General features: G+C 34.8%; 1 protein-coding gene and 1 long non-coding RNA gene across 5 annotated transcripts in view; one reads left to right on the top strand and one right to left on the bottom strand.

Annotated features, from left to right (window-relative positions):
- Positions 1-14156, top strand: part of LRRK2 (leucine rich repeat kinase 2) — a 64041-nt gene that overhangs the window by 29634 nt on the left and 20251 nt on the right. For both annotated transcript variants that reach the window (XM_086886801.1, XM_023918623.2), the window contains 12 exons: positions 927-1048; positions 1823-1892; positions 2343-2563; positions 3091-3341; positions 4471-4619; positions 6404-6497; positions 7531-7717; positions 8101-8282; positions 8801-9030; positions 10033-10160; positions 11207-11425; positions 13576-13777. In XM_086886801.1, the coding sequence (XP_086742927.1) occupies positions 927-1048; positions 1823-1892; positions 2343-2563; positions 3091-3341; positions 4471-4619; positions 6404-6497; positions 7531-7717; positions 8101-8282; positions 8801-9030; positions 10033-10160; positions 11207-11425; positions 13576-13777 (2055 nt within the window). The remainder of the gene's footprint in view (positions 1-926; positions 1049-1822; positions 1893-2342; positions 2564-3090; positions 3342-4470; positions 4620-6403; positions 6498-7530; positions 7718-8100; positions 8283-8800; positions 9031-10032; positions 10161-11206; positions 11426-13575; positions 13778-14156) is intronic.
- Positions 7792-14156, bottom strand: part of LOC111923013 (uncharacterized) — a 30346-nt gene continuing 23981 nt past the window's right edge. For all 3 annotated transcript variants that reach the window (XR_015286140.1, XR_015286139.1, XR_015286142.1), the window contains 2 exons: positions 12552-12664; positions 7792-11022 (listed from right to left, as the gene is read on the bottom strand). This is a non-coding gene — a long non-coding RNA (uncharacterized LOC111923013). The remainder of the gene's footprint in view (positions 11023-12551; positions 12665-14156) is intronic.

The following is a 14156-nucleotide window of genomic DNA, read 5'->3' as shown; positions in this document are numbered from 1 at the left end:
AAACAAGCCCTATCCCAAAGATAACTAATTGATCAGAAGGTGTAAATGACAGGTTTATGTTCAGCCCAACACCATTCTTTGTAACCAGGTCATTTGAATGCTTTTAACTTCTAGAAAGACAGCATTTCTGTCTATAATACCTGCCACTTAATACAGAAAGTAGCCTTAATTTTTAGCATATCTTTTTTGTTCAAATTTTGCTTTTGTTTTAGAACAGCTGGTTACTTAAAATCATCACAGATGAAGAATTTGAATTTTTGAATCAGAGAATCCTAAGGAACTTTTTGATTCTACTTTGTTCTTTTCCTTACATCATTCAGCACCACTTTTAATTTCTTTATGTCTATTTGTTGCCCCATGTAGAAAAGTCGTTATTATGAAAAAATGCAGGAGTGAAGTAAAAAAAGTTAAAAGTTTAAAGTTAAAAGTTAGAAGTTAAAGGTAGCTTTGAGAAGAGGAACATCAAATGTCTTCAGACAACACCAAATGCCTCCTGAATCACCAAATCTAGAGTGGCATTTGATGTTTCATTCTCAATAAATGTGGGACTGCAAATTTATCTATTGAAATACAACTCTTTTCTATTTTAAAAAGTTACTTACACTGAAGTAGCAGAAAAATGTGTTATGAAACATACATAATAATCCCAAACCAATGGGAATTTTGTATCATAAATCATCAGTGCAAGTCCTGCTATCAGCTGCAGGTCCTACTTGAAGATTGTCAGGTGAGTATGGCCCCTCTGCTCTAAAACACACTGACAACATTCTTGGCCTATTGCACACAGAATTGACCTGTGAGATCCTGCCAGTATTGATGCTTTTGAAATGCATCTCTTATTTGTATGTCAGCATCTGTATTAAAGTTGAATTCTGAGTCTCATCTTTGAATACATTTTCTTACCTATTTCTGTTCCTGTGTTCAAGGAAGTGAAGGTTCCCTTTTCACAAAAAAGAAGTCCAATTCCATTGCAGTTGCCGATTTATACTGTAGAGAAATGGCATGTCAGAGAGGTTCTCCTACTTTGCTGCGACATTCCTACTCTGTGGTAAGTCAGATCCATGCTCATTCCAGGCTTTTAAGTCCATCTACATAGCCTACTCCAAAATTTTTAATAATCAGGTTTTAGGAAAGGTCATGTAACCATATGGGCTTTGTCTCACTGTTGCCATGCAGTGTTTCCTTGTATTGTGGTGCGCTGTATGGATGAGTTTATCAAAAAAGAATAAATAATGGATGAGTTTAGCAAAAATTTATGATCACTAAAAAGTATCTTTTAGTATCAAACACTCATTTGAAGTGTTCAAATTTCCAGTCTGGTGCTCAAATGGAAATACAGGGATCATGGGCCCATTCACAAAGACTTAACTTCCCCTTAGTGAAGCTGATCTTCAGTAATGATCAATGGAGAGAGGGTGATTCCCTAAGAAGACAAAAGAGGACAAATTGGTGGAGTCAAAGTCAGGTTCCTTTGGAAAAGCTTGTCTCTTTCCATTGAATGTAAGGGAAACTGGAGAGACTGGCTTTCCTTGAGAAAGTTACATTGTTTAAGACTCTGCTCCATCCTATTACTGCACCCTAGTGAAAGTCATTCTGGGTTGCCAGAAATGCACTATTTCTAAATCTACCATTCTTTCATATTGCACGGTTCAATGTATTTCATATAGATGAAATGGTTATTTTGAGTTCAAGTGTATAGTTTTTTTGTGTTCTCCCTAAAAGCTCTGATAAAAAGAAATCACAATAAAAAGAATTTTACTGAATTTGGATGATTTCAGAACATTCATATGTTCCTAAATGGTTTTTCTCTTGGATTTTGCAGGGACCTGGCTCAGATTATGAACCATTAATGAAACAAAGACGAAAATTCTTGCTCTCAGATGAATCCCCCAGTAAGTAAACCATACAATTTAAAGTATACAACACATTTTGCATCCTTAATGCTTTCACAAGCATAGCATGCAACAATTTGAGACAGATTATATATGTTTTTTAAGAGGAGTATACACTTTAGAAGTACTACAATGAAGTACATATAATGCATATATAGGAGTTTTTATTTCTTGATCTGCACAAATCATTTATGTAGGCACTGGAATTTCATGAGTGCCCTTATAGGCTTTCAAAAGCTCTTTTTGTTGTGCAGTGCATAACCATTCATCTCTTCCCTTTCCCTACTGTCTTAAAAATTTGAGTCTTAATAGATTTCTTCATGGATTTGTATCTTAACCAATATCCAAACATTCACTGTCTTCTGCATTTTTTGATTCCAAGCTAAATGATCATAATTTGACCTAAGCAATAAATGAAATCACGGTATTTTCACATTTTTGTTTTAATAGAAGGCGTCTTGAAATTGTCATCACATATAAGACCATCAGACAGTCTTTCTTCATTGATCTCAGAGAAAGAATATATTAAATCACTAGATCTTTCATCAAATGAGCTGGAGAACATTGATGCCATCAGCCAGAATAGCTGCTTAACTAGTCATCTGGAACACCTTGAGAAACTGGAGCTCCACCAAAATGCTCTTACAAACATTCCAGAACAACTGTGTGAAGTAATTCTGCATATTTTTATGTAACACAAGTTGAAATTAGTTAAAATAAAGTGTTGATCGCTAATAATGTAATCCATATGTAATAATGTATCCACAGCAATATTATTCGAGAATATGGGTGTATATTTTGGCATGCCTCATACATTTACTCAACTTTCATTCAGTGGATTCATGTTCATTAGAAGTAAAAGTATTTTCATGGGATTGTTTTAAGTCATTTACTGCAGAGAGCCGCTTTAAGATGTGTGATATTAAGTAGCACAATAATGACAGTGGAACAGAGAACTGCAGGCAATTAATATCTTAAATTTTATGAAATTGAGCTCCTTGTTTTTGAATAATGCCCTATACTTTATTTTTTCATAGAAAAATTATAGGTCACATTGGTGTGTTTGCTATTTTTTGCTACTTTTGCATGTGAGAAATATAAATAAATTAATAATTTCTATAAAAATATAACTCAACAACATATAAATTCATATTTTTTTAACTTTTTACAAAGGATTTTTACTATCCTTTTCTTTCAGAACTTGAAATGCTTGACTTACTTGGATTTGCACAGTAACCGATTTAGTTCTTTCCCAAGTTACTTACTGAAAATGAATTGTATTGCAAATCTCGATATCTCGCGAAATGACATTGGACCTTCCTTTGCTTTGGATCCTTGCCTCAGATGTCCAACTCTAAAGCAACTTAATCTTTCATACAATCAGCTGGTGTGCACTCCTGAATTTCTTACAAGTGTTGCTGAGAATCTGGAACAGCTCTTGCTGGAAGGGTGAGTAGCATGAGTAAATGGACTGTAGCACAACAAACATAATAGGAAATAAAAGATTTGTCATGCATAATGATGACTCTTATAGCATGGAAATGATTGTTTAGTCACTAGTGAAACACTGTCATTGTCTTCCAAATGTATAAATTGCTACAATTTTCATAGTTTGATTGCAAAGTAATGTCTTTGGACCTTGATAGAATCCAATAGCATTGCTGTTCCATTGACATACTAAATATGTTGTAGTTCAATTTCTTTCTGCTACTGTACTACTACTCCACAGGGCTGTGTAGTCTGACATATTCAGCTAGGTTTTCTGTGTACACAGTACAGTTTCCACTGTATTTCATATGCTTTAAAGCTTTTTTGGAAGTGATAGTAATGTAATTTTAGGTATTGGTATGGATATATTTTAAATTACAGAATCACATAAAACATGTAGCTTTTTGTTTGCCAGCACTTATTATCATATTTCTTAGTGAGGAAATTCATACCTATGTTGAATTCTTAAGAATGCAATTGGTGATAGCTCTGCAAACTGCAGAGACCGTCTCATTCATTTCCTATAGTTCATGCTAAATAAGAGGGTGAACTTTGTTAGTAATACTACCCTGGCATAACAGTGGTTGGATCTTTTATCTCTGTATTTTTGGGATCTTCTGCTTCCTCTTTCTAGTGTTCTTCTCCCCAGAATACATTGTATAAAATTATATACTCGTCCTGAATTGCATTCCATATAGGAATCCTTTTTTAAAAATTTTTTTAGGTAGTTAGTTATTCTATAATTATGATATTGCAAACACATTTTTAGTACATAGGATCTTTCAGAAATGCAACAGTCCTCTTTGTGTGGGATTGAACTCCATTATTTATTATTTAATCAGAAAAATTAAACCTTACAATACATTTTGACACTTGGTCTCCAAATTAATTAAACTGATCTTAGTATCAGTCATGTTGTTCCATGTTGCCACTTGTACTAATTTTTTTTTGCTGACTGGTCAGTCTTTATGTAGATTTTTCTTTTTGTTTTACTGGTGTGAGGATGACTTTGTCAGATCAACACTACTTTAACCTTTTACTTAATAGCTTCTAAATAAAAAATGGATTGTCTTTTTTCTTGTTATCATAGAAACAAAATTTCATGCTTATGTTCACCTCTATGCTTGAAAGACCTGAAGATTTTAAACATTAGCAAGAACAGTATTTCATCCCTTGCTGAGAATGTTTTCATGGGCTGTACAAAACTGGAGCAGCTCAATGCCAGGATGAATGTTCTTGGTAAGTATCTGTGAAAACAGGATTCACCTTCTGGAAACTATTCCAAGTCACAAAATTCCTCTGCCACCAACATTAGGAGTCTTGGGAGAACAGAAAAGAGTAATGCCACATGCACTTGTCCTTGTTTATATGGTGTCCTGAGCATTAGCTTTTGATCACTGAAGCAGAGGAGTATGCTTCCAGTCATTTGATCTGACTCACCTAACTCATCATGTTCCTACATTTGCAATGGATGCTGTAAAAATGATTGAGTGTACTTGAGATTGTACACACTGTTGAGGAAGTTTCAAAGAATAGAAAATCATTCACATTTAGCTTGCAAATCTAGTACTAATACAGATTTAATTTTGTATATATACAGGTTTTAATTTCGTTTTAATTTGTACTGTAATACATAGATGCATGCTGGCTTGTACCAGCAATAGTGTGTCCAGCAGGACCAGGGCAGTGATTGTCCCCCTCTACTCAGCACTGGTGAGGCCACAACTCAAATCCTGTGTTCAGTTTTGGGCCCCTCATTTCAAGCAAGACCTTGAGGTGCTGGAGCAAATCCAAAGAAGGGCAGAGGAGCTGGTGCAGGGTCTAGAGCACAAGTGTGATGAGGAGCATCAGGGGGAACTGTAGCACTCCCTGCTGCTGCCTGAAAGGAGGCTGCAGCCAGGTGGGGGTCAGTCTCTTCTCCCAAGGAACAGGCAGTAGAACAAGAGAAAATGGCCTCAAGTTGTGCCTGGGGGGTTAGATTGGGTTTTAGGGAAAATTTCCTCACTGAAGGAAGCACTGGAACAGGCTACACAAAGAAGTGGTTGAGTCACCATCTCTGAAGATATTTAAAAAAACGTGATATTTAAAAAACTTTAAGCTTTTAGTGGTGGAGTTGGCAGTGCAGGGTTAATGGCTGGGCACAATGGTCTTAGAGGTCTTTTCCAACCTAAATGATGCTGTAATTAAATACTTACTACACTATATCCAGCATTATCTTCAGAACAAGAGTGAATGTTTGATTCAGTTGCCTACATGCAGGTGTCATTTGAGATGCCCTGAATCATCCCCCTGGGCTTACGGCGTCTGATCCAGAAAAAGCAGGTCTTCCACAGCTCCTGTGTTTTATCTTTAAACCTTGTGCAGACAGCTAGGTAGCACAGAGCAAATCCCCTACACTAGAACCCAGTGTTAAGGAGCTGAATTGAGTCCATCTAGAGTGTGTTTCAGTGGCTTAGCATATTTTTTGCAAAGGTGTCAAAATCACTTTATTTATGCAAATTAAAAATTATACAAATTAGATTTTCAATGATACTGTGAGAGTTCATAAGTTACTGTTAGAATTTATTCTTTCTTCAAGACATAAAATCTTCCATTTAGAAATTATTGTCGCATTATTTCAGAAAATAACTCTTAGAATTGCATTAAACACAGCTGAACCACTAGACTCATTATTATAAGAATGAATGAGACTGAATGGATAAATAAGAGCAAATAAATCCTAGGTCACATGGGAATCTTTTTGTATACTTGCAGTACAGTAAAGTGTAATTAAGATTATTTTGGTGTTTAATGCCATTTGGTGACGAAGGATAAAAATGTATAATTTGTTAAAAGCCAATACATTACTTTTGGCAGTTTAGTTTTTAATAAGCTTTAAAAAAAGGGTTTAAACTCTGCCTTTTGTAGGTGAAACATTTTTATGAAAATAATAGACTGACCTTTTAGTCTGTCTAAACTCCAGTCTTAAAAATTATTTAAACCATTTTTAAAAATCATAGAATTAACCTCTTTTTCTGCTCTAGAAAAAATACCTGACTTGTCATCCAGCATAACAAGCTTAAAATTATCCCAGAATTGTTTTAATAATGTTCCAGAAGCAATTCTTCTTCTACCACAGTAAGTTACTCTTTTATTCATTGATGTTAATGTCAAGTTCTTGATAAAAGAAATCTGATGACAAAATTGTTGTTAACATGTTTTACTGATTTTTTAGGGAATCCTCACTGGTTGAATGAGAACTTTGTAGCTTTTAAACTGAAGACAAATTAGTCACATTTTCTTCATTATTCTGAAAAATTCTGTTCCTCAGATTCAAATCGCTATTGTTGAAAATAGTCCTAGACAGCTGAAGCTGACAATTCTTGCTGAGAACACTAGAATTAATCTAATATTTCCTTGGAACCAACAATAAAAAGATACTAGTAATTTTTCCTTTTTGAGTTCTGCAGACTTTTGCTCAAGACTACTGAGATTAGTTTTTCACTTTCCCAAATAACATGGGATACTTACTCTCAAAGAAAACCACTTCCTCTAGGAGTTGTGATAAAGATGCATGTGATATTTATTTTGCTATACCTTCAAAGCATTACTTATGTGAAAATTTGACTTCTTTTTTTATAGAAAAATTGCTGACCTTAACAGATCACTAGAATTAGACTGTGGGGGGAGTGCTTGGAAGGGATGATCCAGTAGGTGTGGGGAAATGTGAGTGCTGAGGGCACCATAGAGAGAGCAGATCCACAGATCTGGGAATTTATATTAATGAAATTAACATGATATTGCACAATTACAGCATGCTAACATTCACAGCAGATTTAATGGATATATTAAAAAAAAAAATCCAGTTTTCAGGTTCTGCATCTCCCAGCTCAGACAAATTAAGGTGTTGTTGCATGCACTTTTGTGTGGTTCATGTTTCATGGTAATGTAAACAGCATATTTGTCCAATAGATATAGGTGAACTGTGTAATTTCTGCTCATACATGTATTTGCAATTGGATTTCAGAATCCAAATCCAAATTCTGAAAACCATCTCTTCTGATAGCTAATCTGCTTGTTTATTAAAAATTAATACAGCTTTGGTTCCAGCTAAGCTGGGTTTTATTTTTTCATTTGCTAACTTCTCTCTTTTTTATTTTCATGCTTTTAGTTTGCGGTCAGTGGATTTAAGCCAAAACAAGATCGTAAGCCTGCCAGGACCAATGCACTGGAAATCACTAAATTTAAGGGAGCTGTTATTTAATCATAATCAAATAGATGTCTTGGACTTGAGTGAAAAGGCATGTGCATGGTCTAGGCTAGAAAAGCTACACCTCTCCCACAACAAGTTAAAGGAGGTAAAGTGTAAGATTCTGCCTAAAGAAAATGTAATTGCTTTTCAGTTGAATGCAATTTTAAAATATTCATTTGATTTTTGTGCCACCTCTCATACCATTGTACCTTGTATTAGTGAAATGGTATGTAAGTGCAAATAGTACTCTCTGTGAAGGAAATCGCTATATTCTATTCAGCTTTTCTGACTGGAATGTATCATATAAACAGCTTGTATACTGAATTACTTATAAAGTCTTTTCTCTCCTACTGTGGGATATTAGGCCTGTTTATTAAAAAAAATAACGACAGCAGTAAAAATAATACCTAGTTCTGTTAAATAATTAATGTATTTATGTTCCTCATTTTTTTAAACATTTAATTGCCCATTAAATGTTCTTTTATTTAGATTCCTCCTCAGATTGGCTTCCTAGAGAATTTGACTTCTCTGGATGTAAGTCATAATCCTGATCTGAGATTCTTTCCTGATGAAATGGGAAGACTGTCCAAAGTCTGGGATCTTCCTTTGGAAGGACTCCATCTTAATTTAGACTTCAAGCATGTGGGATGCAAAGCCAGAGACATTATCAGGTTTGTTGCCCTATTGTTCTTGAATATTTCTGGTTTGCTTTCTTTTGCAGTAAGCATTGAGAAGGTAACAAGCTGTTTTGGAAAGACATGCTGGTTTGTCATATGAAATCCAGTATGCTGCTCTGTGGAAGGTTATGATACGAACACACAGAGATAAAATAGATTAGAGTGATTTAGACCATACTAGTATTACCTCTTGAATTTGATGCTTCTGTAAGCTGTGCAATAAATGGTGCTTACCAATAATTTGTAATATGTTTATTGTGTTCCGCAGCGCACTGCACAGAGCACTGTTTTGGGGTAATTGCAAAACAACAACAACAAAAAAGACATATTCTGAATTAAACCTCAGCTTTCTAATCAGAAATTAGAGTAGACAGTTAAAAGAACAGTAATATCAAAAAGATACTGAAAATTTGAATAAAATTGTATAGTTCTAGATTTTTCTTTGTTCTTGTGTTCTGTTAGTCTTTTTCTGTTACACACTTCTGTGAGTTTTGCAATTTTTTTTCTACCAGATTTCTTCAACAACGACTGAAGAAGGCTGTGCCTTATAACAGAATGAAGCTCATGATTGTTGGAAACACTGGCAGTGGGAAAACTACCCTGCTCCAACAACTAATGAAAAGCAAACGAACAGAATTGGGCTCTCCAAAAGCGACAGTAGGCATTGATGTAAAAGACTGGATCATTCAAGGGAAAGGCAAAATGAAGAAGGAGCTTATATTAAATGTGTGGGACTTTGGAGGTATTTCCTGAGTTTATTTTCCTTTGCTCTTGTCTTTTCTAGCTTTTTAATGCATTATTTATTCTTAGAGTCAGCCTGTGATAATTTAAACTGGGAACACTAGAATCACAAACGTACACCAAAAGTCCAACAACCACTTATAAACTAGCAAATTCTGTAAATTAGCAACTAATCCCTCAAATTTAATATAAAGCCTCAGGAATTTTTTATCACCAAATGAGGTTTGACCACTCATTTCAACTATAATACTTCAGAATAATCTTTCAGAATAGTAAGAAATTGCTTGTAATCACCAGAAGAAACTTTCATTCAACTCTGTTTCTCCCTTTTGTAGTCCAGGTCTCTCTAGGCTCTGCAGTATCACAGGTTTGTAAGGTCACAGACAACACAGCATTTAGGATGGGTCTTTGAACGTTGTGTTTCTGGAAAACTTTCTGAGTTTGGGGGACTATAAAAGCACTTCTAAAATCCAGGGCTATTTAAGGCCGTAGAAAAGTTATTTTTAAACAGAGGTCTATCATCATCTACATACAGTCTATCACAATGCATAAGCACAGACCAGTGCCATTCAAGCTGAATGTCCAGCTTTAGTTGTATTTTTAAGTGCTTAATTATGTGAATTTATTTTGAAGTTGCTGCAAGTATAGGAGAAAGGAAAGGAAGAAGGTAGAAGAAAAGGAAAGAATGAGGGAGAAATTCAGTACTGGAGTTTTAAAAGAATCACAATCTTTTAAGTTGTCTATGCAGAAACCATGTTTATCCAGTTAAATATTACACTTGATATAAAACCAGCATATGTTTCTTAACATTACACTTCAGTCAATCACAGAGTGCCTTCCTAAAATTCATAGTTATTATGGCTTCCTGTCAATTTATATACATTTCTGCAAACATTGATTTCATTTGTGAACTTGTGGTCTGGGGACGTGTTCCTCTGCTTTTTTGTGATCTGAAGATGTTCAGTCAAGGAAGTACAAAACAATGGAAATTTTTGATCATTAGGACAAGAAGAGTTCTACAGTACCCATCCTCATTTCATGACCCAGAGGGCTTTATATCTTGCTGTTTATGATCTCAGCAAAGGACAAGCAGAGGTGGATGCTATGAAGCCATGGCTTTTTAACATCAAGGTAAGACAGAATTTCCCTTTCCAGGAAGCTGTAGGTGAACAGCAAATTAGCCATAAATATTTATATAGGGGAAGAAGGGAAAAAAAAAATTCAGAAAGTAAGAATAGTAATATTAAACAAGAGCTGAAATACATCATGTATTGGATATGAAAGTAGTTTTAGACATAAAAAGACATGATCAGCACAGTTTTGGATTTAAAATTATAGAAAGTGATGTGCAAAAGAATAGTTTGTATATTCTGCCAATATTTTGAATTTACTGATAAAAATAAGAATGGAATTGTATTAAAAAAAAATGAGTTAAACTTGCATTTTTCTTTTACACCAGTAAAAATGTTGGGGAAGTCAGAATTAGACTAATTTAAAACTGTCTAGATAGAGGTTTGAAATCATGCTATTAAGTGTATGCTTAGTATCATATTATTAATAGGAATTATTCCAGAACTATGGTAGGGAATTGAACTGAGAATCTGCCTGTATATTTTTCAATTTTTCTAGTGTTTATTTCCATTTGTAGAGCCATTCCATGTTGAGTGAGCATTACTTGTCTTTTCTTTGTCTGGGATGCTTAGCCATGACTGGGCAATACACTCACATAAAGAGTTTGTTTACTGATCCTGTTGATGAACTTGTCTTTTTCACTCTTTTCACCATGGGCAGTGATACAGACACAGCATTACAGTCAGAATAATGTTGATGAAAATCACTTCTGATGCGTTCTTTGCTATGCAGTACTTGCTGATGTTTCACTACTGCCTTGTTCCAATGACAGCTAGCAAAGTACCATTTCTTTTGGCTTTTCCATTTTTTTGGATGGTCTTAGTAAATAATGTCCCTCTGTTTTACTGCCAATAGTGTTAATCTGCAAAGAATGAAATACAGATGTACACTCCTTCCATTTAGAAAAAGCTGATTTTTTAATATTTCTGTTTTGAAATAGACAGCTCTCTGAATGCTTCACTAAACTGATCACATTTTATATGAATATAAAACAATAAAATCAACATAACTATTGCGTTAATCAATAGTATGGATCTCACTGACAGGCTCGAGCATCAACATCCCCTGTCATCCTTGTTGGCACTCATTTGGATGTTTCTGATGAAATGCAACGTAAGGCCTGCATGAGTAAAATTACTAGAGAGCTGTTGAACAAGCGAGGCTTCCCAGCAATCCAGGATTACCACTTTGTCAATGCTACGGAGGAATCTGATTCCATTATCAGACTTCGGAAAATCATCATAAAGGAGAGTCTTCACTTCAAGGTAGGCTACATGCTGTTTTTAATGTTGAAAACATTAAAAAACTTTTTTTAAGTGAATGCATTTTTAAACATTAATGCATAGTTAAATTAATTTTATGTGTGATAGTAAAGTCTTATTACCTTATATAAAATGTTACACACAGCAGAATAATGAATGAAAATTGCCAGGCTTGTTTTAATTTTATTTTCTTACCAAAAAATCAACTTATTAAAAAACCTAGCTAAGTTCTGTTTTCAAACACTAGGGCCATAAATCAAGTATTTAATTAAAAATGAGCCTCTTTGTCTTACAAAGAAATTTAATTAAAACCTTGGTTTCTTGGGCAACATCATGTAATTACAGTAAGTATTGCAAAATTTCAGGGGACAGGAAATAAGATATTGTAGTTTGGGAAATAAGATATTGGTTGGGAAAACCAATCAGTTTTCCATTTACTGATTTCATTTTACATAACATGAAACTATTTCTATAAACAGGAAAGTGAATTAAACTAGGAAAAGAAGATCCTGTGGGGGCTGAGTGATCCTCCTAGATTGGAGTATCTGCACTTGTAATTCTGTTGTCTCCAAGGTCATCCCAACTCATTTTCTGCTCTAGCCTTAGCCACAGCATAAAGCCCTTAGTGTGAGTGAAGAGATCAGCCCAGGCATGGAGCTTATAGAAAGACAGAATCTCATCTGTGACAAAAGGATATACTTTTTTTTTTTATTATTTATGCAACACATTTTTCATTTATGTCCTTACACATTAAAGAGAAAAGGTGACGTCCTGTGCTACTTAAATCAATGGCAGAGCTTCATGAATCATTCCAGAACCCAAATTTCTTTCAAATGACTGCTGGGAAGATTTTATAGAGCAAATGAAGTATTTATGACTAGCCTCACCCCAGTGGTGTTACAAATGAGTTAAAGTGTACACACCTCTCTTGGTTCTTTCAGGAATTAGCAATTTAGCCATATCCAAAATCTCCTTAACTTTATTCCACAGTGCAAGGAACAGCTAACCAGTCCTAAATGGCAAGGAGGTGCCCTCTTCAAGTGAAATGGGTTAATTTCTCTTCTCATACGTCCAGTAGGCATAAATAGAGCTGGTGTTTTTATGTGGCTCTGTGTCCCACCATCCTTACTCAACACTCCAGAGACGTTCTGCTTTTTGAAAAATGTTTTTCCTTTAATGTCTGCATCTCTTGAGACTATGACTTAAACTGATGTTTATACTTCCACACAGATGTAAGGTGGCCTGAAGGAAATGAGATAATTACCGTAAATGACATAGGTGGTTTGTGAAAGGAATGTTACACGATATCTACTTAGAGGTTAGACAAAGTGAATTAAGTATTTAGCATTGTCATAAAGTACTCTGAAGTCTTTGAAATTACATAAGGTTCTAATTTCATCTGCACAAGTACTGATTATATTTTTGACACATTAAAAACATCACAGTGCATTGGTGAGAGAATGATTGCAGTTAAGAAGCCAGTTTGTGAATATTGGGAAACTTGTTTCCTATTTCCTCAGAAAGGTTAGTAGGTCAGCACGCATGGAGAAAGGAAAGCCTGACTGGGTACTAGTGATTACCAAATATCAAAGGAGCAGAGGCTCAGGAAACAGGCACAAAGCACCCATTTGTGTCACTCATGTGGCTAAATTTATTTCATTCTACTCTTTGTCCACTGACTGCCAACAGTGGAGACTTTTAATCAAGCTACTACCCTCTTCCCCCTAGTTTACCTAAAAACACAGCTAGAGATATTGCATATTACAAGAAGTATAGGGTTTTTTTATTAATTTGTCTATTGTTTTGTCTTAACTGAAGATGTATATCATTTGCTCATACAGTGAATATTTTCTTTTTACTTTGAACCAAAGCTTCTCTTTGAAATAATGTCTTCTGAGAAACCTCCTTTATTTATTATGTACAAGTAATATGGAAATATTTTCTTCTCTGAGTATTTATTTATAGAAAGACATTATAATTCTGAAAAAATAATTACTTATGTCTACCTTTATTGACCATGTTAGTCAATAAATGAGTGTTCTTGTTCTTTTCTGCTACTATTGAGTGGACATACACTTTATATCTTAGTTATATTTTATGCATTTCAAATGAATAAATTAACACATTTAATATTATTATTCCTAATTTTACAGATCAGAGATCAACCAGTAGTTGGTCAGCTAATTCCTGACAGCTACCTGGAGCTGGAAAAGAGAATTTTGCTGGAACGTAAAAATGTCCCAGGGGAATTTCCTGTAATTGATCAGAAACGTTTGCTGGAACTGGTTCAGGAAGGCCAGTTACAGCTGGATGAAAATGAACTCCCTCATGCAATTCACTTTCTGAATGAATCAGGTAGAATATTCTCTTTGATGTGTGTTTGTTAGCACTTTGCTTTAAATCTGCAGCTGATAGATCTGTACATGTTTTTAAGTCTTTCACAAGGTTGCCACAAAATGGTAAGCTGAAGTGTCTAAGCTTGGGTAACATTAGTTTGTTAAATCACAGTGTTAGGAAGGGAATTCCATGACTGGAAGGATCAGTACTGTAACAGTTTATATCTCTTGCTCTCTCTTACCCCTCCTTGAAAACTGCTCTACTGCTCCTGTTCTACTGCTGCTTAGGCAGCACAGTTGCTGAAGAAATATGCAATTGCTCCAATAGCTCAAATAGAATAGTGGTCAGAGGAACACATGTAACAGCTTATCTCAGTACAGTATTTACTTCCTAAAAT

This window comes from Cyanistes caeruleus, chromosome 4 (assembly GCF_971803275.1).
Source record: "Cyanistes caeruleus chromosome 4, bCyaCae1.hap1.1, whole genome shotgun sequence".
Taxonomy (NCBI): Eukaryota; Metazoa; Chordata; class Aves; order Passeriformes; family Paridae; genus Cyanistes; species Cyanistes caeruleus.
The sequence above is the reverse complement of the archived record's forward strand: the minus strand, read 5'-3'. Positions and strand labels throughout refer to the sequence as shown.